The following is a 21,418-nucleotide window of genomic DNA, read 5'->3' as shown; positions in this document are numbered from 1 at the left end:
CAGACAACACGCGTTTGCCCGCCGCTCCAATACTCTGTCTAACCCCACGACGGTATCGTCATGGGGAAACTTGATCATATCCCCAAGCTGCTTGGAACGGAAAACTACGTCGGATGGGCAACCAAGATGCAGTACGCACTTGCATGCGAGGATCATTGGTGTTACAATAACATGTAACGAGAAACCCCTCGTATGGAGGTCATCCTAACCTCAGCCCCTATCCCGCCATATGCACTGTCTTGGAAGACTTACCGACTCAACGGAGACACATAGAGACGCCTAGAACGGCCTGGATGCCATTAGATGACCTAGACCAGCCTAGGCAACATCTGGATGGACCTAGATGGTCCTCGACCCGGATCATGGAGAAGCTCTGCTTCGTGGTCAGAAGAGAAGCCGCATGCCGCAGCATGCGCAGTTAGACTTGAAGGCATGCTTCGCCTCAAGGACTGATAGAAGAAGCATGGCACGCCTCATGCATAGATAATTGCCCGCATGGCATCTGATAACATGCCCATGTATGGATACACTTGTACTTACCTACCGAACGTAGTATTGGTCTGTGCACACGGACGACAGTATATAGAGCAGACAGGATCATGTATTTCTGTACTTGATTCTACTAGGTTTTCCCCAGAACTTCCTCTGAGAGACAGTCCCAGTCTTTCAGTCTTAGCCGCACCTAAAAGGCAAGCCGACGCTACCTTTAGTTGTATAGTTCCATTAGCCCTACAGCTTGACGAGCCGCCGCGCTTACCAAAGCTTGTCGGAGGATACCTTAGCATTCCGCTAAGCCGCAGAACCCGTCTCTCCAGTAGCGAGCCCGCTATCTGATTAGGCAATCCGCCTAGGGAGAGCTCGACCTATCCTAGTCGTAACAATTGGTGCCACGTAAATACAAGAGCCGAACCAGGAGATCTTCTCGGTCAACCATCTCACATGCCCTTGCCTGTTGATCCAGCGAACCCCATGGCTGCCGAAACAGCGTCAATGCGTGAATGGCTACTGGAAGACATGAAGGCTAAGGAACTTATAAATCGACGCCTCAGCTCATCTGTTTCGTCACTCATCCCGCGCACACACACAGTCACCGCACACAAGGCATGGCAAATATTGCAAGAACATTTCAATCATACTGACATGAGTGCTCAGTATCTACTCAGACAGCAGGTTCAAGCGCTACGCATGAAGGACTCCGCAGATGCTACCAATTACGTTGCGCAACATGCTGTTTTCCGCGAAAGACTGCTTGATGCGGGTGCGCCCTGGGGTGAGATGGACGCAATTTACCACATGCTGATGGGACTTCCTCATATGCCCATATGGCAACAATTCAAATCACTACTCGAGCAGAGGATGCACGATGAGTCTATGGCCACCACCCCACCAGCTGTACCGACCTTTACCTTTGAAAGTTGTGTCTCTCGCATCACTTCCGAGGCAGCGCGACACATCGTCACTTGTCAGGTTCACACTTCTCGTCCTGGGTCTGAGTATGCGAATGCAGCCACCACGCCGGCTGCATCTGGAGTGAATTCAATAACGGGCTTATGCATGCATAGACACAATCCTCAGGGAATATTTTGCACCACTCCAGGGTGCAACAAGGGTGACCACGACCATGCTCACTGCTATGGCAAGGGCGGGGGAATGGAGGGACAGGCGCCATGGATGCGGAATAAGAAACCTAACATTGCAGCAGCAGCCACTGTAGCTGCTCCTGCTGCTGCACCTGTGCCAACTCCTCCAGCCCCCGTTATTGCTGCTGCAGCCACAGACATTGCCAGCCTAATGCAGGATCTGTCCTTTGTGTCTATCTCCGAGATTCCAGACGAAATAGCATGTGCCGCCAACCTTCCCTTCGCAACCATACTGGACTCCGGGACTACCGTTAACTTAGTCAAGGACCGCCGGTTCTTTCACACGTACACTACTGAAAACCCCGTTGACGTTCTCACTGCCAATCACGGCGTGTTACGGACGATGGGACGTGGAACTTGCATGGTTTGGTTTACCATTGGCAAACGTCGCATCCGCATTCGGCTTACAAACTGCCTTCATGCACCAGTGTCATATCCCGCATTCCGGACCAACATCCGACGACGTTCCCACGCCTCATCCGGACCTCCGGACCTCCTGTCCATGTCTCCAGACCCAATCCTCTATCCGTCCGGATCCCTGTACTCCTGCATCTGATATCCGGACGCCAGATCTGATATCCACATCTCCGGATCTCCGGATCCGACCTATCTGTCATGTCCAAACCCAAACCTTAAATCAGCGCCCATCCCCTTATGGTAATCACCTGTCTCCGGACTTCCGAACATCCGGATCCGACCCACGTCTATCTTCCTTGCGTTCCGGACCCAGACCTATCACGCATTCATCTCCGGACATCCGGATCCGACCCGCGTCTATCTTCCGTGCCTTATCCCTTTGTATGTTCCTTCTTGAGTTAGACTTCCTCATTTTCCATACCTCATTTCATCTCCGAGTTCATTTCCTATGATCCGTCTTATTTTCTAATACATTTCCACATGCTCGTACATAGCCTTACCCCTCTGCTTACTGATCTGCACAGACTTGCCTCTAGTATATAAACCCCAGTAGATACTCCTGTATTTCCTCAGTCTGAATATCATACACATATTAGTCCTCGCACTAGTCTTCACACTAAGTCCTCGTAACAGTTCTATTCCTCCGACTTAGTAATCATCCATCTCAGGCCTAGGGAGGAATTCCCTAGGCCGGAGCTCCGCTCCTCCGCTCCTCCGCTCCTCCGCTCCTCCGCTCCTCCGCTCCTCCGCTCCTCCGCTCCTCCGCTCCTCCGCTCCTCCGCTCCTCCGCTCCTCCGCTCCTCCGCTCCTCCGCTCCTCCGCTCCTCCGCTCCTCCGCTCCTCCGCTCCTCCGCTCCTCCGCTCCTCCGCTCCTCCGCTCCTCCGATCCTCCACTCATCCACTCATCCGATCCTCCATTCCTCCGAGTTTCCGGAAGTTCCTCCGGAACTTTCCCGCGGTCCTCCGGACCTATTCTGCTTCGGACTTTGTCCTTGCAGCCTTTCCTCTGTTTCCTTCTACTCAGGACTTGTCCTGAGTAGCCATTATACATATCCCCGTCAGGACAAAACTCCATCGTAATTTCCGGAAGTTCCTCCGGAACTTTCCCGCACTCATCCGGAACTTTCTCGCACTCGTCCGGAAAGTCCTTCCGAAGTTTCCCACGCTTCTCCGGAAGTCCTTCGGACTTCACTGGACTTTCTCCGGACTTCATTCTGAAGTTAAGGGCACATACTCGGGTAAGGGGCGCAGCGCACGAGCTGAAGCCAAGCCCCTTGGAATCAGTCCTACCCTTTGTGCATGGTCTTAACAACCAGGCACATTACTCAACTTACTCTCTGTCTCGTGCATGAATGCCAAGGGTTGGGACGTAAGTTTTCGCGCGAACATGACGTGTGAACTCGTGTACAAAGGCACCCCACTTGGCTTCACACCACACCTGCACCGGAGTTCACGGCATTTTCAGACGTTCCACTCTCGCTAGATCTCTGGCACGCACACATCGGGCATATTGGAAAAGACGCAGTCATGCGTCTCTCCCGTGTGGCAAAGGGAGTAACTGTTCAATCTTCTGCGCCACTCTCTCACTGTGAATCCTGCATCCTTGCTAAGCATCCCCGTCAACCTTTCAACTCCTCTGAAACCGCACGTGCGGTGGCATTTCTGGACCTCATTCACAGCGACATTTGTGGACCCATTCCGACAGTCACCCCGCACGGGAAACATTATTTCGTGGTCTTCCTGGATGATCACACACATGCCCTCGACTTACAGTTGCTCGCTTCGAAAGACCAAGCCTTAGAAGCTTGGCGTACCCTACGGGCACGATGGGAGACCATGTCTGGACTGAAGGTGAAGGTTTTCCACTCAGACAACGGCGGGGAGTTCATGAATGAGGCATTCACTCGAAACCTCGAGGAAACAGGTGTCCAGCATCAACGCTCTGCCCCCTATGCTCATCAGCAGAACGGGAAGGCAGAGAGGGTGATGTGTACGATTGAAGGTTGTATGTATGCGATGCTGGACTTCGCACGTTTACCTCGAGGCCTCTGGGGAGAAGCCGCTCTTACAGCGTGCTATCTGTTCAACCGCACCGAGTCTCGCGCACTGCCCTCAGGTAAAACTCCCTATGAAATGTTGCACGGTGTGCAACCGAATCTCGCTCACCTGCGAGTCTTCGGAGCACGCTGCTTCACGTGGATTCCCCCTGAGCTGCAAGAGAAACTCGGTCCTCGCTCACGTGAGGCAGTCTTCATGGGATACCCCCCTGGCGTCAAAGCTTGGCATTGCCGGGATGCAGCGTCCGGAGCTTTCTTCAACTCCAGGGACGTTATATTCAATGAAGGGCTGTCCAATTGTCCATTCCCAGACAGCGACGATGAGGACGACGAGGCACCTGCGCGACATATCCCTGCACCTGTGCTGGCACCTCCACCTCCTGCACCTGCACCTCTGGAGAAACCTCCCCCCCATTTTGACGCTATCCGGCGCTCAGCACGCATTCCAGTACCTACGAAAAAGGGTCAAATCTTCAAGGGCCTTTTAGCTGCTGACAAAGCGCGCCTGGCTCGTCAGCGAGAGGTCCGGCTTGCTCGCATCAATGGGACTCCTCCTCCTCCTCCCACCAAAGCTCCTTCATCGGTTGCGCCAATTGTACCTACACCGACGCCAATGCCAATGCCCCCCCTTCCTGACCCTGTGGATCCAGATGCGATCACTGCCAACGATGAGGAGGTCGGATTCCCTCAAGTAATCGCCAGTTTGATCGCAACAGAGGTTGCTTGCCTCTCCATTCAAAGTGACACTCGCCGGAACCCACTAGCACACGACTACGACCTAAAGATTCCTCTGGCGACATTCGATGAAGCCATGCGCAGGCCCGACTCGGACCACTGGCTCTCAGCCATGAGAAAAGAAAAGAATCTCATGTCCGAGATGTGCGTATACGAGCTCGTCGAACTTCCGGCTGGTCGTAGGGCGATCGGCTGTCACTGGGTCCTTGAATTCAAAAGTGACCTAAAGGGTGGGTCCGTGTTTAAAGCGCGCCTTGTGGCGCAAGGGTTCTCGCAGATTCCCGGTGTTGACTTTGGGAAGACATTTGCTCCGGTCACCAAGTCAGCCTCCATCCGCATTCTTGCCGCTTACTGTGCGATGCACGACTGGGAGCTCGATTGCTTCGACGCAAAACACGCGTTTCTGTGGGGTAAGTTGCAAGATGTCTATTTGCGACAACCCCCTGGATTTGAGCATCTCGGCAACAACCACATGTGCCTGGTCTGCCATCTGCTTTCCTCGCTCTACGGGCTTAAGCAAGCCGCGTACGATTGGTACGAGCTGCTTCATGCGGTGCTAACGTCCCTCGGCTTCCTTCGATGCAAAGCGGACTATGCAGTCTTCATATTCGACCACATCAATGGCGAGGGGGTGCGTGTGATCTGTGTCATAGCCTGGCACGTGGACGATGGCCTTGCCAGGTCAAATAATTGTCTATTCCTTGATCGCACGAAGGAGGCGATTGCGACCCGCTTCGGCATATCGGATCTTGGTCCTGTCACCAAGTATCTGGGAATTCAGTTCATCAGAAACCGTCAGACGCGCGAACTGTGGCTACACCAGGAAGACTATATCATGTACCTGTTGGAGGAACATGGCATGACGACCTGCAATCCTGTCTCTCTTCCCATGGACCCTAACTTTCCATTCAGGCGTCCCACAGACGTTCACCCGCACGTTGATGACTTACAGGTCGAGTATCGAAAGCTTGTTGGCGAGCTTCTTTATCTCGCAATGTACACTCGACCTGACATAGCTCTTACGGTGATGCGACTTGCTCAACATAATGTCTCTGCCGAAGCACGTCACTATTCAGCAGCGAAGCACGTCCTCCGGTACCTCGCAGGTACCCTTGGGATGCATGTCCATTACGGTGGCCCGTCAGTCAATCCTGAGCTACACGGATTCAGCGATTCTGACTGGGCATCGAGTCCAGAGGACAGGATCTCGATCTCAGGCTATGTCTGGTTCCTGAATGGGGGGCCAGTGTCTCATTCTGCAAAGAAGCAAACCACACATGCACTCTCCTTGACGGAAGCGGAGTACATGGCGCTGACGGCCGCGATTCAGGATGGTCTTTGGCTCCAATCATTCCTCGGATGTCTCTCAATCCCCTTATCCCTCCCCTTGCGATTGTTCGCTGACAACGCAGGCGCCATCGCACTATCCAAGGATGCAGCAAATCATATTTGCACTAAACATATTGATTTACGTTACCACTTCATTCGTCGACACGTCGAAAACGGCACCTTCCTACCTATCTGGTTATCGACTCACAAGAATACAGTGGATATATTCACCAAAGTACTGCCGCGACCGTTGTTCGTCATTCATCATGTGGGTCTAGCGCTTGTGTCGCATTGAGGGGGTGTTGCATCGTTGTTACATCATCTCATTGAGGGGGTGTGTTGAGCGTTCCAACTTCGACTAGTATGTTAGCATTCCTTTTTGTTTGTTCTCTCGGACTCTATACTGTACTATATAGTCTTGATGTGTCGCGTTGTTTGTACCTCAGCGGTTTATCTACAACGCTGAGGTATAGTTCATATTTCTCTTCTCGCCGGCTCTTACTTATGACCTTTCGTCTCTAGACTTGTGTCATAGGTATTGTTAATACTCAGCGGTTTATCTACAACATTGAGACTTGTGTCATAGTATCTCTGTTAACACGTCTCGCTGAGAAATTTGTGGCGTAAGTGAGACCAAGTGAAGCGGATCACGTTGGCCATGACAAAGAAGTTTTGAAACTTCGCCTTGATTTCGACACATCCATTCTGAAAAAAAAGAGGGGTTAGCCTATCCGCAAACAAGAATGAAAACTCACTTGGTCAAAAGTGTAGATATGCATGAAAACGAGTCCATCCGCATCACACATGATCTTTTCGATCATGCGTTTGCGAAAGACGACAGCAGGTGCGGTACTGTGCTGCAGAGGGAAAAGTCGGTACGTGTGGAAGACGCCGTCCCGTGCGAATTCAACGAGCTTCCCGCGCGTGGACGACAACGCATTCGCTACTTCTTTGCAATGTTTGTTAGTAATGAATTCCTGAAATGTCACTAATAAAGGGTCAGTGTGATGCTAACAATCATTGAGATAAAAACTTACTGTTAGGCCCAAAACAACGTGGGACGGAGTCCCGGATGACTTGATTCAGCATTATCTTCTTGGCGGCTTTGTTAGTCGCCATCGCTTGCTCCTCGAATAGCTCACGCGTGACCAGCTGCGTTGCTGTTTTCATGGTCTGGCCGATGATGTTGTCTGTTAGTTGGATAAGGTCAGGCATTGAGGACATCATAGGTTGCGAGGTGGAGGCTGAGGCTGAGGCTGTGGGAGCGGATTCGGAAGCGCCTTGTGGGCGCGTGGTTGGGTAGGGGATCAAGCGTGGCGTAGGTGGCATAGTTCGTCGTTGGCCTCGCCGCTTTGGCTCCCTTGCCGGGCCCGCCGTCTGAATGATGGAAATTAGCGTGAAATTGATTGAAGAAAAACAAACTTACTTACATGCATCACATCCGTGCGTGGAATTTCGCCTTGTTGTATGGGCGTCGCATCAGATGCGCTTGTGCCGGCGGCAGTGCCTTGGGAGGATCCTTGAGGTGGGTAAGCGCCCTGGGAGGGCGCTTCCATGGACACAGTGTTGTAAGAGGGGCCCGCCGTCTGATTGTGGTAGGAGCCGTGAGATAGGTAGTTGAAGGAAGCGCCCTGGGAGGGCGCTTCCATGGACGCAGTGTCATAAAATTGATCGTTGGAGTTGTAAGGGTGAGGGTGATCATCATTGAAGTTGGTGCCATGCTCCAAAGACAAAGTGTCATAGGAATGGCTGTAAGATAAGCGACTATCGGTGTTGGCGCCCTGCATGCTCCAGCTATGCAGGGCTGCGGAATGATGAGCGATCAGTCAACGAAAGTGTGATGTCGGACTTACAGCTGCTCCCACTTGGCATTGGGGTGGGAAGTGCGCTATCGTCGTTACTGCCCTGCCAACTTCCAGGGGCCGCATGGGCGTCGAAGTCAAAAGAGGACATCTGTGGCTGTTCAGTGGGGATATAGAGTTGGTCAGTTGCTGGTTCGCCCGATGGATTGAGGCCAGAACCTCGCGGTGGCTTCGGAACTTTGGCCTTAGTTTTGCGCTGTCGCTGAGAGTTATGCTCACTAGGCATTCAAGGGTGGAGGGGATGTGAGAGCGCACGCATGCATTTAAACTGCAAGTTGATGTAATAGTACATAGGGGGAAAAGAGGCACAGACTTTACACAATCTTTACAAACCGGGAATGCGTGGCAGGCTGATAAGGTGATTTACAAACAAAGCAAGGTGATTTACTAACGAAGTGTAAAAAGAGGGGAGGGGCATGGTCCGATAAGGTGATTTATGAACGGCAGGAAGACATATATGAACGGCCGGGGCGGGCGAAGCACTTTATTGAACGGTCGAAGCAAGGCGGGACCAGTTGATAACAATCTATGAACAGTGATGACTGAATTGAATGTCACTGATAATGATCAGTGTGAGTATTGTGAACGGCTTGGCAGTCACATACCATTGATGGTCACAATTACACGCTGCGTGAGTCCTGCTGGCTGGGCTGCCCGACTGAATCATCATCTTCGCCAGAATCCGTATCGGTGTCGGTATCGGTGATGACACCGGCCTCCGTAAAACCACCCCCCAGCGCACGTGTGATACTGTCCTTATTTTGCAAAGTACCAACAAGACGAGGGAGGTAGGGAGTTTCGCCGGTAGACGCTAATAATTCACGTCTGGCGCTGGAGCCCAGGTGTTTTGAGATTATCTCTGCTTGGGCGGTGATGGCGCGAAGGATCTCGCATTCATCATTGTAGACGGCTTGATTGTAATTTGTATCATCGTCGATTTCTGTGCGGTCACGCTCGGAAAAAATGTTCCTAATCTTCTTCAGCTGTTTGTCCTTCAAATTGAGCCGGTTTTTGTTCTCCTGGTGAAGCGCCTGATTGAATGCGCTCATGCGCTCTGAGGCTTCAACCTGCCATAACGATGTTGCTACTTCATGGCGAGCAGCCTCGCGACCAGCAAGTACTGCCTTGAACGCTTTGTACAATGTATCAAAGCTCATCTGTGAGAGGCCACTGGATATTGCATCCTCGTGCTTTTGAACATAGACTATGTGAGAACTGGAGAACTTGTATAACAAAGCGATGAAAAGACAAATACCTCTTGCAGTTGTTCAGGTGTAAAGTTGGGTTGGCGTACTCGCCCTGTCACGCGGTTTGCAAACTGAAGCTCCAGTGGAGATGGCCTGGGAGGGTATGGTACATGCCTCTTGGATGGCTTCTCACGCAAGTAAGCTGCCCGAGAAAGTGACCTTGGTGACTGGAAACTGTCAGGCTGATACAACAGGCTTTCCTTTACATCAGGAAGGTACTGAAGCTCCTCCACCGGGGAAAAGCAAAAGTTTGGAGAACCTGAAGGATAGGGGGATGTCTTGGGGGAAAGTAAACAGTCAGAGCCAGATAAGAGCTCAGTGGCCATGATATGGGGTGACTCAAGGTAGTCAACCTTCTTATAAAACTCCAAGGGAGTTAATTCTACACGGGTCGCACTGCTTGATGTAGTGCTGGTGAAAGTGGGACTGCTTAGTCGAGCAGGAGATGAGACCGGTGATGAAGACGCAAGTTCCATTGGCCTAGCGCGATGACTGTGCGCTGCGAAATGTGAGGTATTTGGACTTTGAATGACTTTAGTTTTTTCAGGTGCACTCACTCACCAGCTAAAGTCTAAGTCAAGTCTGCGCTACAATGTAAGTACTTCCGTTGCTCACTTCATGATACCGTACATACCTCAAATTGGCAGGCTATGTCCCAACTGTAAACTGGGGGACTATCCATCCATTGAGGCGCTTATCTCACATTTCAATTCTCCATCTACTTGTTGGCCATTCAACGCACGACCACAAACATTACCTGTCCCTTCTGTATTCAATCAATGTGGCTGGATACCTGTCACTGGTACCTGTTACCCGCAATCTGGGTACATCTATGGTGTTGGTAGAAATATGCTGGATAAGTTAGAAGATGATCAATATGCACATCGACGGAAGAGAAATCCTTATTACCCCTTCCATGATGAAGGTGAATGGGAATTAGGGAAGTTTTTGGTGGAAAACCTTACTCAAACTCAAATAACCAAATTTTTGAAGTTAAGATGGGTAAATGATGAATATTGATCTAAGCTGTACTCCTAACTCTTGCCTTCACAGTTTGACTCTCCGGATCGTGCAAAACCATCTTTTACCACAAAAGATTGCCTCCTGGACTGGATGGACTCACTGCCTTCTTTTGCCCCGTGGAAAGTCTCTAAAATAGAATTTAAAGGCTATAAGACTGTCCGCCCCGTGGAGCTTGTTTGGCGCGATGCGCTGGAGGTTGTCAAGCAACTATTCAGCGACCCAACTTTTGCAAACCACATGACCTTTCACCCTCACATCGCTAACGTCGAAAATAAGCGTGAATACGGAGACTACATGAGTGCCGATATGGCATGGAAAATTCAGGTTTGGTCGCCCTGTTATTAATATAATCCTCACCAATTGTGATTTCTAGGACTATCTCCCATTGGGTGCGACTCAAGTCCCGATAATCTTAGGATCCGACAAAACTCCCGTAACATGACTTACCAGAGGAATTGAGATGCACCCAGTCTTCGTTACCATCGGTAACATTGATTCTGAGGTTCGTTCCAAAGCAACATTATGAGCTTGGCACTGCATAGCCTACATCCCTGTCGTCAAGTTCCGCGTCCATCCAGATTACCAGTCTATTCTCCAAGCCAGACTGTGGCATAAGTGTATGGACCTTGTTTGCGCCAACCTCAAGGCCGCAGCGAAGGATGGCTGCTTTATGCCTGATCCTTCCCGTTACATTCGTCATGTGTTTACGCCGCTCGTCGCTCATGTGTGCGACCTACCGGAGGCTACTATGATCGCTGCAGTCAGCAAAAACGCATCCCCGCTAACTATGGCAACACAAGCGGATTTTGGCGATGGAATTCTCCACCCCCCTCGTACCGGGAAGCACACATTGCAACTCATTGTGGAGATATCCCAAACGGTCGATCCCTGGGATCTCGACAAGTTCCAGAAAGCGGCCAAAGCCGTTAATCTATCTGGTGTTCATATGCCACACTGGCGCGATTGGATGTTTGCATGTCTGTCCGTTTTTCTCGCCAGCGAAGTGCTGCACACTTGCCATAAATTTTTCACGGATCATCCACTGAAATGGATCAAAGAAATTGTAGGACATTATGAGCTTGATACTCGCTTCATGGTCCAGCACAAGCGAGTCGGAACGCGCCACTTTATGAAAGGTATCACTCACGTTAATCAGATGACAGGCCACGAGCATAGAGACATCCAACACACTATCGTTGCATCGATCGCAGGGGCTGTTCCACCCAGATTTGTTTGTGCAATTCGTGCCCTCGTGGAGTTCTTTTACCTCACACAGAATCTGGTTCACTCACCTCAATCACTTCAGTCAATGGTTCAGGTGCTTTCAGATTTCCACTCTTTCAAGGATGCTATTGTCCAGGCCGAGGCAAGGAAGGGGAAGAAGGGTATCAAAGAGGATTTTTTCATCCCCAAACTCGAGCTTCTGCAGAGCTTCGATGGTACGATTAAGAAATTGGGCACTTTGATGCAGTTCTCTGCTGACGTGACGGAGCGGTTACTTATCACACATTGTAAGGACCTTTTCCCGCGGACATCCCAACAAATCAAAGATTTTACGGAGCAGTGCATGCGGATTCTTAACCGCCAAGAATCTATGGAAATGTTTGGCCTGTACACACTGCTGACTTCTCGCGGGGCGTCACTGGTTAATGCCATACATGCCGAAGATGAAGATATCACAACTACCAATCCTGCACTCTCCTGGGTTTCCCGAGTTCTTCCTGACGAAGTCAGGTCAATCCATGGTCCCCGACCAGTCCATAATCACTTTTTCAAAGGTATTCTCTCTGGGGATGCGCTCACCGCTTTTCAACTCAATGTCGCACCTGATTACAAATCACTGTCACCATCTGAAATACGCAGGAAATATGCAGTCCTCGACTTTGATCGTGCGCTCGCCAACTTCATTTGTCGTTCCTCCCTTTCCAGCGGTGAACATTCCCGCTGGGACCCCAAATATGGGTGCTTCCAGGTATGGCACAAGTTTCGATTGCAGCTTCACTCGGCCTTCCAGCCACGAGTCATCATGCCAAGTCGAGTGGTGCAAGCATACCCACCAAGCGATGATTTCCCCTTGGGAAATTGTGATACTGTTCTCATTGACGCCATGGGCACTAACGGCAAAATGAGTATGTCTATTTCATGTGCTTATGTTGTAGCCCTACTGATATCATGTACAGCGAGTTATATCGCACAGGTTCGACTCATTTTTCAACCAATCGTTCGACGAGGTTCCAACCTGGAACTACCGTCATATCTCTCCGACCCACTCCTCTATGTCCAATTTTTCCGCTTCATTTCCAGCCCTGATGATCGTCCCGAGCTCGCGATGTGGACCGTGGAGCGCGCATACACACAGGACGAAAACGGTAACCGCTGTAGGGAAGGGGCTGTCGTTCGAGTGACAGATGTGACGCATGCAGTTGAATTAATTCCAGTTTATGGCGAGGCAGTGGCTAACGGCGTGTCCTCTGCGACTTGTTTGGAACACTATGAGTGTTTCTTTCTGAACAGCTTCGCAGACAAGGAGAGTTATCATACATTCAGTACCGAGTTTGTATAGACAGTGGCTTAATCAATATGTAGCAATTGCTATCGCATTCATCGTATTGTATCTGTGAGTGTTAAGAACGTGCTCAAGGGTCGGATCCGAAGGGCTTGGCTTCAGCTCGTGCGCTGCGCCCCTTACCCGAGTACGTGCCCCTAACTTCCGAGGGTGGTTGAACGATGTCCGAAGTTTACCGGACGATGTCCGGAGGGCGTCGGGCGATGTCCGGAGTCCGATGTCCGATGCGCGGGAATTCCGGCGGACGTTCGGAAACAAGAGATAAGACTAATCCGGACGAAGTCCGAACTAGAAAGGAAACAGCGGAGGACTACCAGAGGTAGAGGCGGAGGTGACAAGTCTATAGGAGTCGATCCTAAGACGAGCGGAGGTCGACGAGAGAGAAACTCGAGTCGGACGGAGGAGAGAATGAGCAGAGTCTAATATGATATTCGAACTGAGGAAACTACAGAGATTGTACAGGGGTTTATATACTACTGAGGACATAACGGAGAATAGTAAGTGCAGTGCGAAGCTATGTAAAGCTATGAAGAAAACATATGGTACGACTATCACTAGTCTATCGGAACTTAGTAAAATGAAGACGGAGATGAATGAGGAACGGAAAATAAAGCGTACTAACTGATAAGGGAAATACCAAAGGGATAAGGCGCGGAAGTTAGACGCGGGTCGGATCCGGACGATACATAGAAGTCGGCCGGATCCGGAAATCCGGAAATGATGAGTGTGATAGGTCCGGGTCCGGAACGCGGGATATGACAGTATCCCCCCTTTAGGGCCGAGCCCACGAGGCTTCTGATTCGGAAGTCCGGACCGGACTTTTATGAATGCGAGATGATGGGCGGAGCTCGTAAAAATAGCACTGAGCATATAAGTAGGCCGGGGCGCCCATGAGACGTCTAAAACTTTCCCTTTAACTCCTATTACTGCTTTTAACATGTCTAACTCCACTTCCGGCAACAAGAAGACCGCCCGGCAGGTTCTCGAAGAGAGACAGGCGGAAATGGCGGCCGAAATTGCGCGGCTTGAGGCGGACGCTCGGAGAGAGGCGGAGGAAGAGGAACGCAAACGCAAGGAGGCGGAAGAGGAACGGAAACGGATGGAGGAGCAGAAACGGAAGGATATCGAGGAGACTCGGAAGAGGTTGGCTGAGCGCGAGCAGGAGCGTTTGGCAAAGGCTAGGATGGGTAATGTGTCGGAGGTGAGTCGGATGAGGTTTTTTGCGTTTTTTCCGGAGTTTAACAATTTTTAGTCCTCCGGTCCGGCGGATCCGGAGGTTGCGTGTGAGATGTGTGTCCTTAGGCGCAAGATCTGCACCTGGGCAGTAGCGTCTAGGACGCCTAGGGTGAGTTTTTCTGTTTTGTCCGGATCCGGATGACTACTGATGATTTCCGAAAGATCCGGACGTGTGACCAGTGCCGCGCGTCCAAGGAAAAGTGCGTCGGCGGAAATCCGCCTGTCAAGGCGCCGGCCGGCAAAGGCAAAGGCAAGAAACGCACGCGTCCGGAGGGATCTCCGAGCCCCAAGGGCAAAGGAAAAAGACGTCAGCGCAGTCCGGAGGACATCGACGACGACATAGAAATAGTCTCCAATCCCCGGACGGTTATTGGAGAGGATCAAGACTGGGCGGAGTACGACGACCAGGCCTGGGTCGCAGCCGCCAACAACATAGTTGCGGAACTGGCCCGGACGAATGGGCTGATGGAGAGGGGTATTGCAGCGGCGGAGGGAAGTAGAGCTGCGATGGACCGGGTGAGTGAGACCATGCTCCGGTTCATGGAGGAGCAGAGGGAGTTTCAGACTCTCTTCATGGAGAGTCTGAGGGGCGGTTTCCGGATGCATGTAGAAGATGCTCCGGAGGAGGAAAATGAGGAGGAGGCGGAAAAAGAGGCCGGCGGATCCGGCGGAGACATGGAGATGGACTCTTAGGTCGTCGGATCCGAAGTCCGGATGTCGGACGCCTAAATAATGTACATATATGCATGTTTTTCCTTACTCTTTGTTAGAAGTTGGTCCCGGCTTGTCCGGATATGCTGAATGGAAATCCGATAGAAGTTCCGGCGCATTTCCGAGTTCGGTTGCGAGTATCCAGGAAGTTTCTTCAATAATCCATATGGTTTGTGTCGCGGAACTTTAGCTCGGGCGCAGGTCGTGCAGGACTTAACATAGTCCTTCACATATGCGCGGATTCCGGGCCAGGTATATTCCCGACGGATAACTTCCAGGGTCCGGTTCTGACCGAAATGTCCGGATAGCGGGTGGTCGTGCGTATTCCGGAGCACTCGGAGACGGAGGTCATTGGATTCTGGAACGTATATACGGTTGTCGCAACGGAGGAAACCACTCTCGTCCACTGTCCATCTCGGGTCCGACGGATCCGGAAGATGACAGGAAGCGATAGGGTCATTAGGGAGGGCGGACAGAATGTCCTTATGAAGCTGCTCGACATCCATCAGTACAGCTGTCCGGAGCACCGGAATTGCTAGGTGTGATGCCCGGAGGGACGAAGCGAGCTGTTCTGTGGTAAATATCGGCCGGAGGTTGTGTGGATTAACTTGAGCGTAGTCCTTATCCCCCTCTTTGGGGTAGACGTCCCAACGTCTAGTTAGGCAGTCGGGCTTAGCTCCGAGTTTTCCGGGTCGGAAACGGATAATGAGGTTGAACTGTGAAGGTATTCCGACCAGCGGGCCTGGCGGCGGGTGAGGAGTTTTGTGGTAGCGAAGTACTCAAGGTTCTTGTGATCCGTGACGACGTCTATCGGCTCGGCAGAGCCTTCAAGGTAGTGTCGCCAGGACCGGAAAGCTTCGTAGATAGCTAGAAGTTCCTTATCATGGGTGTCATAGTTGAGTTCCGGAGCCGAAAGGGTCGGGAGTAAAAAGCAACCGGGCGGAGCTCCTGGTCCGGACATACTATAGAAAGTATTCCGGCGATAGCATAGTCGGAAGCGTCCGTCTCAACGACGATAGGAACATCCGGCATCCAGTGCGTAAGCACCGGAGCGGTAGTGAAGGCTTTCTTGAGAGTTTCAAAAGATTTCCGGCAATCCTCGGAGAAATTCCAGGGAGCATCCTTGCGAGTGAGCCGCGTAAGCGGAACTACAATATCCGAGTAGTTAAAGATGAAGCGACGATAGAAATTGGCGAATCCGAGGAACGATTGAATATCCTTGACTTTCCGAGGTTCCGGCCAGTCGCAGATAGTCTGGACTTTGTCGGAGGACATTGTAAGTCCGGCCGGAGATAGGAGGTAACCGAGGTATTCTACAGAGTCGGAATGGAATTCGCACTTCTCCGGTTTAGCATATAGCCGATGCTTCCGGAGGCGTCGGAGGACTTCAAGGACGTGTTTTTTATGAGATGCAAGGTCTGCGGAATAATGAGGATGTCGTCGAGGTACACAATAACACAATGTCAAGCATATCGGCAAAGATGGTATTGACAAAGCGCTGGAAAGCCGCCGGAGCATTGGTGAGACCCTCCGGCATAACCAACCATTCATACGAGCCGTAGCGCGTCCGGAAAGCAGTTTTCCACTCGTCTCCTTCCGCCATCCGGACTAGATGGTATGCGGACCGGAGGTCGATCTTAGTGTAAACTTTAGCGCGGCTCGGAGAATCGAGAAGGTCGGAAATGAGGGGAAGCGGGTAGCGGTCTTTCTTTGTGATTTTATTGAGTCCTCGGAAATCTACACAGAGGCGTAGGGAGCCGTCCTTCTTTTTGACGAATAGGACAGGGGCTCCGTGCGGAGAGGATGAGGAACGAAGAAGTCCGGTCGCAATATTCTCATCAAGGAATTTGCGAAGAGCTACAAGCTCAACCGGAGAAAGGGAATAGATGGTGCCAAGGGGCGGAGCCGCTCCTTCTTCCAATTCGATCTTTAGATCATATGGACGATGGGGAGGGAGCTGTCCGGCTTTGCCCTTATCAAAGACATCCGCATACTCGTGATATTCCGAAGGAATTCCGGATAGGTTCGGAGGTTCGGAGGAGAGTGTAGCGGAGCGGAGATTGACACCGGACGGACGAACAAAAATACTGAACTGAACCGATCCCTCTAATTTACAGGCCCGGCAAAAGGCAACTGCATTGATTAGGGAAATATTAGGACCGGCATTATCAGCGGAGGGACTCGGCGAGGTTGAGGAAGGGATTTCCGCCGGAGCCGGCGGAAAAGAGGTCGGAGGGGTCGGAGGCACTCCATGAGGAATCGGACGGAAATCGATGCTGCCCTTTACCCAGTCAATCAACGGATTGTGTCGGGTGAGCCAGCTATATCCTAGAACGATGGAACAGGATGAGTCCAGCGGAGTAACATAAAATGTTTCGGAGGTAACCACGCCGGTCGGAAACCGGATCGGTAAATCTACTGCCTCAGTAATAGTGGCATTAGAAGTACCATCAAACAGATGGAGCGGAAGCGGAGGAATTGCATAGGTTGGAATGTTATTTTCTCGGATTAATCTGGTTTCTATAAAACAATGAGACGATCCACAATCTACAAGAGCCGGAAACGGAGAGATATCGGGAAAAGTAGAAATTGAAACGGATGGTACTAGAGAGTTCGGATCGGAAAAGGAAATAGCGTTGAGACGTAGCTCCATTGCACGGGTTGAGTCAACGCAACCCTCGTCCCGCGCGGAGTCAGGAGGGTTGCGGACTAATTTTTTGTCTCTTCCGAGACCTCCGGTTTGGCTTCCGGAGTCACCGTGCTAGCACGACCTTTGGCCGCACGGGAAGTGGACTTTAGGCAGTCCCGGGCAGTGTGACCGGGTCCGCCGCAGAAGAGGCAGAGCTTCTTCTCCATGCGCCTCTGGCGTTCCTCGGAGGTGAGTTTGCCGTCTTTTCCGAGCTTGGACGTCAAGTCCGGAAGTTTGGCGGAGGAGGAAGCCGAAGCGTTTCCGGATTTTCCGCCGGAGTACTCTTTCCGGTCGGAAGTGGAAGCTGACTGCTTAGCAGGAGGCGCGGATGCGGAGGGTTTGGTTTCGCGGGAGACTTCTCCCTTGCGTTCCCAGTATCGAGCGTCGATAGTCTGGGCGAGAGTTTTGTATTGGGACAGAGTGGTGGGTTTTCCTTGACGACTGATTTCGTCTTTGATGCGAGCCGGAAGTCCGTTGTAGAACTGACGGCGCAAAGCTCCGTCGCCCCAACCTCGGACTTGGGAAGCTAGCCGCTGGAACTCTACAACATACTTGTTGATGCGCTGTCCGTCGCGCATATAGAGCTGTTCCAGCTGCATTTCCGCATCTCCGACCGGGTCGTGAGGTCCGAAGTTAGTTTGGAGTTCTAACATGAACTCGGAGTAGTCATCCATCCAATCCGGACGATCCGCTAGATCATCCGAAAGGAGGTCCGGCTCAAACCATTCAAGGGCCATGCCCTTGAGGTATGATTGCGCGAAGTTGACCTTAGTTCGGCCGGTACGGAAAGATTTCGGCTTAGCTTGGAAGTTAAGCTCACATTGGACAAAGAACGCCCGGAGTTTCCGGGGCTCAGTGCCATCGAAGGTATCCGGTTCTCGGACTTTGACTTTAGGATCACCGGATCCGGAGGATTGGCGGTTGTTACGCGCCAGGTTATTGATGGCTTGGGATAGCCGGAGGAAGACCAAGTCTTGTGGACCTAGACCTTCGTTTTCATCGTCAGTCGGGTCTTCCGGAGGTTCATCATCCGGATCTCCGCCACCTCCTCCTGGCGGGTTACCGCCTAGGGCAAGTTCATCGTCGGAATCATTGTGCGGAAGATTTCCGGCGGGTGTGGGGGTGGGGGTAGACGGATGTGGGCGATTCATGAGTTGTGAGATACTGGAGGCAGCACCTTGCGCACTAGCGCGGCGCTGTGAGAAACTGAGGAAGGCATCGACTATGGGAGTAGAGTCGCGTCGGGCGGTTACAACACCCGCTGCATTAAGAGCGGTCTGCGCCCGTGTAGGTGCCATGAAGTCAGATGTAAGTATACTCGGTAAGGTGTGAGTTCGAATATACTGTTAAGAACGTGCTCAAGGGTCGGATCCGAAGGGCTTGGCTTCAGCTCGTGCGCTGCGCCCCTTACCCGAGTACGTGCCCCTAACTTCCGAGGGTGGTTGAACGATGTCCGAAGTTTACCGGACGATGTCCGGAGGGCGTCGGGCGATGTCCGGAGTCCGATGTCCGATGCGCGGGAATTCCGGCGGACGTTCGGAAACAAGAGATAAGACTAATCCGGACGAAGTCCGAACTAGAAAGGAAACAGCGGAGGACTACCAGAGGTAGAGGCGGAGGTGACAAGTCTATAGGAGTCGATCCTAAGACGAGCGGAGGTCGACGAGAGAGAAACTCAAGTCGGACGGAGGAGAGAATGAGCAGAGTCTAATATGATATTCGAACTGAGGAAACTACAGAGATTGTACAGGGGTTTATATACTACTGAGGACATAACGGAGAATAGTAAGTGCAGTGCGAAGCTATGTAAAGCTATGAAGAAAACATATGGTACGACTATCACTAGTCTATCGGAACTTAGTAAAATGAAGACGGAGATGAATGAGGAACGGAAAATAAAGCGTACTAACTGATAAGGGAAATACCAAAGGGATAAGGCGCGGAAGTTAGACGCGGGTCGGATCCGGACGATACATAGAAGTCGGCCGGATCCGGAAATCCGGAAATGATGAGTGTGATAGGTCCGGGTCCGGAACGCGGGATATGACACTTTCTATAGTGCACTACCACTGCATGGTTTGTCATTATGAGCCATAGATAGTAGCTATTGGAATATAATAATCAAGAAGTTGACAGAAGAACCAAGAAGAAAAGTCAGACTGGACATCTGCATAGTTTTGGCAATTACAACCACTTGGTTGAACGCAACTCTGATGAGCTTGTAAGCGAACCGACCATGAGCATATGTCAAGGTGTGGTTTCATAAAAAAAATGAAAATTATCATTGGCAGGTTTCAAACCTGCACAGTACAAGAGACACAGATTTTGACTCTGATGATCACTTGACGATTTCATCTTTAGCAGGTTTTGAACCCACACAGACAGATTTTGATTCTGTCGTATTAACTGCTTGGCTAAGAACAGCTAGAAGCATCTTTAAAGAAAACATTCAGAAGTGAATTTGCAAGGCAAGTCCACCGTTCTCTGTCACTCACAATGTTTTCCCTCAGCTGAACAGATGAATTAAATATAAACTGCAATACAGCACTTTCAAAAGCAAGAGGAGAGCAACATGATGATGAAAGGGTCTCAAACACAGTGCACCTCAACCTTATACACGAGCAAATAGTGGTCAGATGGCTCTTTTGAATCTTTGCCTTGAATCTCTGCCTTGACAGATGTGTATTCTTCCTTGTTACCCAGGTCATTGGGATCAAACTTGAAAGTTTGATGTGTAATCTGCTCTTCTTCTTCAACCAAGTCAAGACCTTTGGAGAGAATTAAATTGCTCTTGTGCTTATCATTCCAAGTTTGTATCAAGACTTTGGTCATATATTGAACTTTGCATCAAAAATAAAAAAAATGAATAGCGACCATGCTATTGAAAGAACTGGCAAAATGCAGATGAATGTGCCTTGAGAATTCACTTCTGAATGAGTTCATTAGAAGTTCATCTCACTGGTCTTAGTCAAGCAGTTGATATGACAGAATCTAAATCTGTCTGCGTGGGTTCAAAACCTACCAAGGATCAAATTGCCAAGTGATTACCAGAGTCAAAATCTGTTTCTCTTGGAATGTGCGAGTTTAAAACCTGACGATGATGACATTTTTATTCTATGAAATCGCACCTTGACATTTCCTCATGATTGATATATGTTTTTTTTTTCCTGTTAGAACACACCTTGACATCGACTCATGTGTACTTTCCTGAGAGGTTCATATATCACTAGTCCTAGCCAAGTAGATGTTGCAATAGAGTCAAAATCTGTTTCTTTCAAACCATGCAGGTTCAAAACCTTCTTGCAAAATATTTATATTTTGCAGTGTATAGATTCTCAGAGACACAAGTGCAAGAAAATAGGGACAGTTGGACATTTTGAAGTATTCATCAAAGTGATATCATTTGTGTCTGTTTTATCTTTTTCAATGCGGCCCAGGTGTTACTGCTTTGTACTAGTTTTGCAGCAGAATGTAGCAAGAATGCTTCTCTTGCATCTGTACATTGTGGTCTGTAGCTGGGAGTATCCTTCAGCATGACATGAAAAATAAAATGATGAAAATATACTAGCAGTATTGGATTGGACAATATATGGACATGTAATGTAGGGCGCGCACAAAAATGCAGTGCTTGGTATGGGACAGGGTGTGATTTCATAAAATAAAAATGTCATAATTGGCAGGTTTCAAACCTGCCCGGTCCAAGAGAAACAGATTTTGACTCTGATGATCACTTGCAATTTCATCTTTGACAGGTTTTGAACCTGCACAGACAGATTTGGATTCTGTCATATTAACTGCTTGGCTAAGACCAGTTAGATGCACTCCCAATGAATCCATTCAGAAGTGAATCCCCAAGGTACATCCATCTATCCTGCATTTTGTCAGTTTTAACATTAATTTCTAACA

The 21,418-nt window shown here is 50.4% G+C and overlaps 4 protein-coding genes across 4 annotated transcripts; 1 reads left to right on the top strand and 3 right to left on the bottom strand.

Moving 5' to 3' along the window:
• Positions 1-6,772: 6,772 nt before the first annotated feature.
• Positions 6,773-8,266, bottom strand: HD556DRAFT_1437682 (uncharacterized protein; the record flags this gene model as incomplete). The annotated part of the gene is made up of 5 exons (XM_041305741.1): positions 6,773-6,883; positions 6,934-7,166; positions 7,216-7,555; positions 7,609-7,982; positions 8,032-8,266. 5 exons carry the CDS (start codon positions 8,264-8,266, stop codon positions 6,773-6,775), a joined length of 1,293 nt encoding a protein of 430 aa, XP_041165512.1.
• A 394-nt stretch (positions 8,267-8,660) lies between these two features.
• On the bottom strand, positions 8,661-9,763 carry HD556DRAFT_1437681 (uncharacterized protein; the record flags this gene model as incomplete). The annotated part of the gene is made up of 2 exons (XM_041305740.1): positions 8,661-9,230; positions 9,296-9,763. The coding sequence occupies 2 exons, from the start codon at positions 9,761-9,763 to the stop codon at positions 8,661-8,663; spliced, it is 1,038 nt and encodes a 345-aa protein (XP_041165511.1).
• Positions 9,764-9,905: 142 nt separating this feature from the next.
• HD556DRAFT_1429452 (uncharacterized protein) lies at positions 9,906-12,873 on the top strand (the record flags this gene model as incomplete). Its single annotated transcript, XM_041304813.1, has 8 exons — positions 9,906-10,111; positions 10,133-10,289; positions 10,341-10,634; positions 10,684-10,743; positions 10,771-10,816; positions 10,838-11,070; positions 11,179-12,439; positions 12,491-12,873. 8 exons carry the CDS (start codon positions 9,906-9,908, stop codon positions 12,871-12,873), a joined length of 2,640 nt encoding a protein of 879 aa, XP_041165510.1.
• A 6,977-nt stretch (positions 12,874-19,850) lies between these two features.
• HD556DRAFT_1303924 (uncharacterized protein) lies at positions 19,851-20,344 on the bottom strand (the record flags this gene model as incomplete). The annotated part of the gene is made up of 3 exons (XM_041299635.1): positions 19,851-19,946; positions 20,008-20,022; positions 20,117-20,344. 3 exons carry the CDS (start codon positions 20,342-20,344, stop codon positions 19,851-19,853), a joined length of 339 nt encoding a protein of 112 aa, XP_041165509.1.
• Between the last annotated feature and the right edge of the window lie 1,074 nt (positions 20,345-21,418).

This window comes from Suillus plorans (genome assembly GCF_016647745.1).
Source record: "Suillus plorans strain S12 chromosome Unknown HD556scaffold_5, whole genome shotgun sequence".
In the NCBI taxonomy this organism is placed as follows: Eukaryota; Fungi; Basidiomycota; class Agaricomycetes; order Boletales; family Suillaceae; genus Suillus; species Suillus plorans.
The sequence above is the reverse complement of the archived record's forward strand: the minus strand, read 5'-3'. Positions and strand labels throughout refer to the sequence as shown.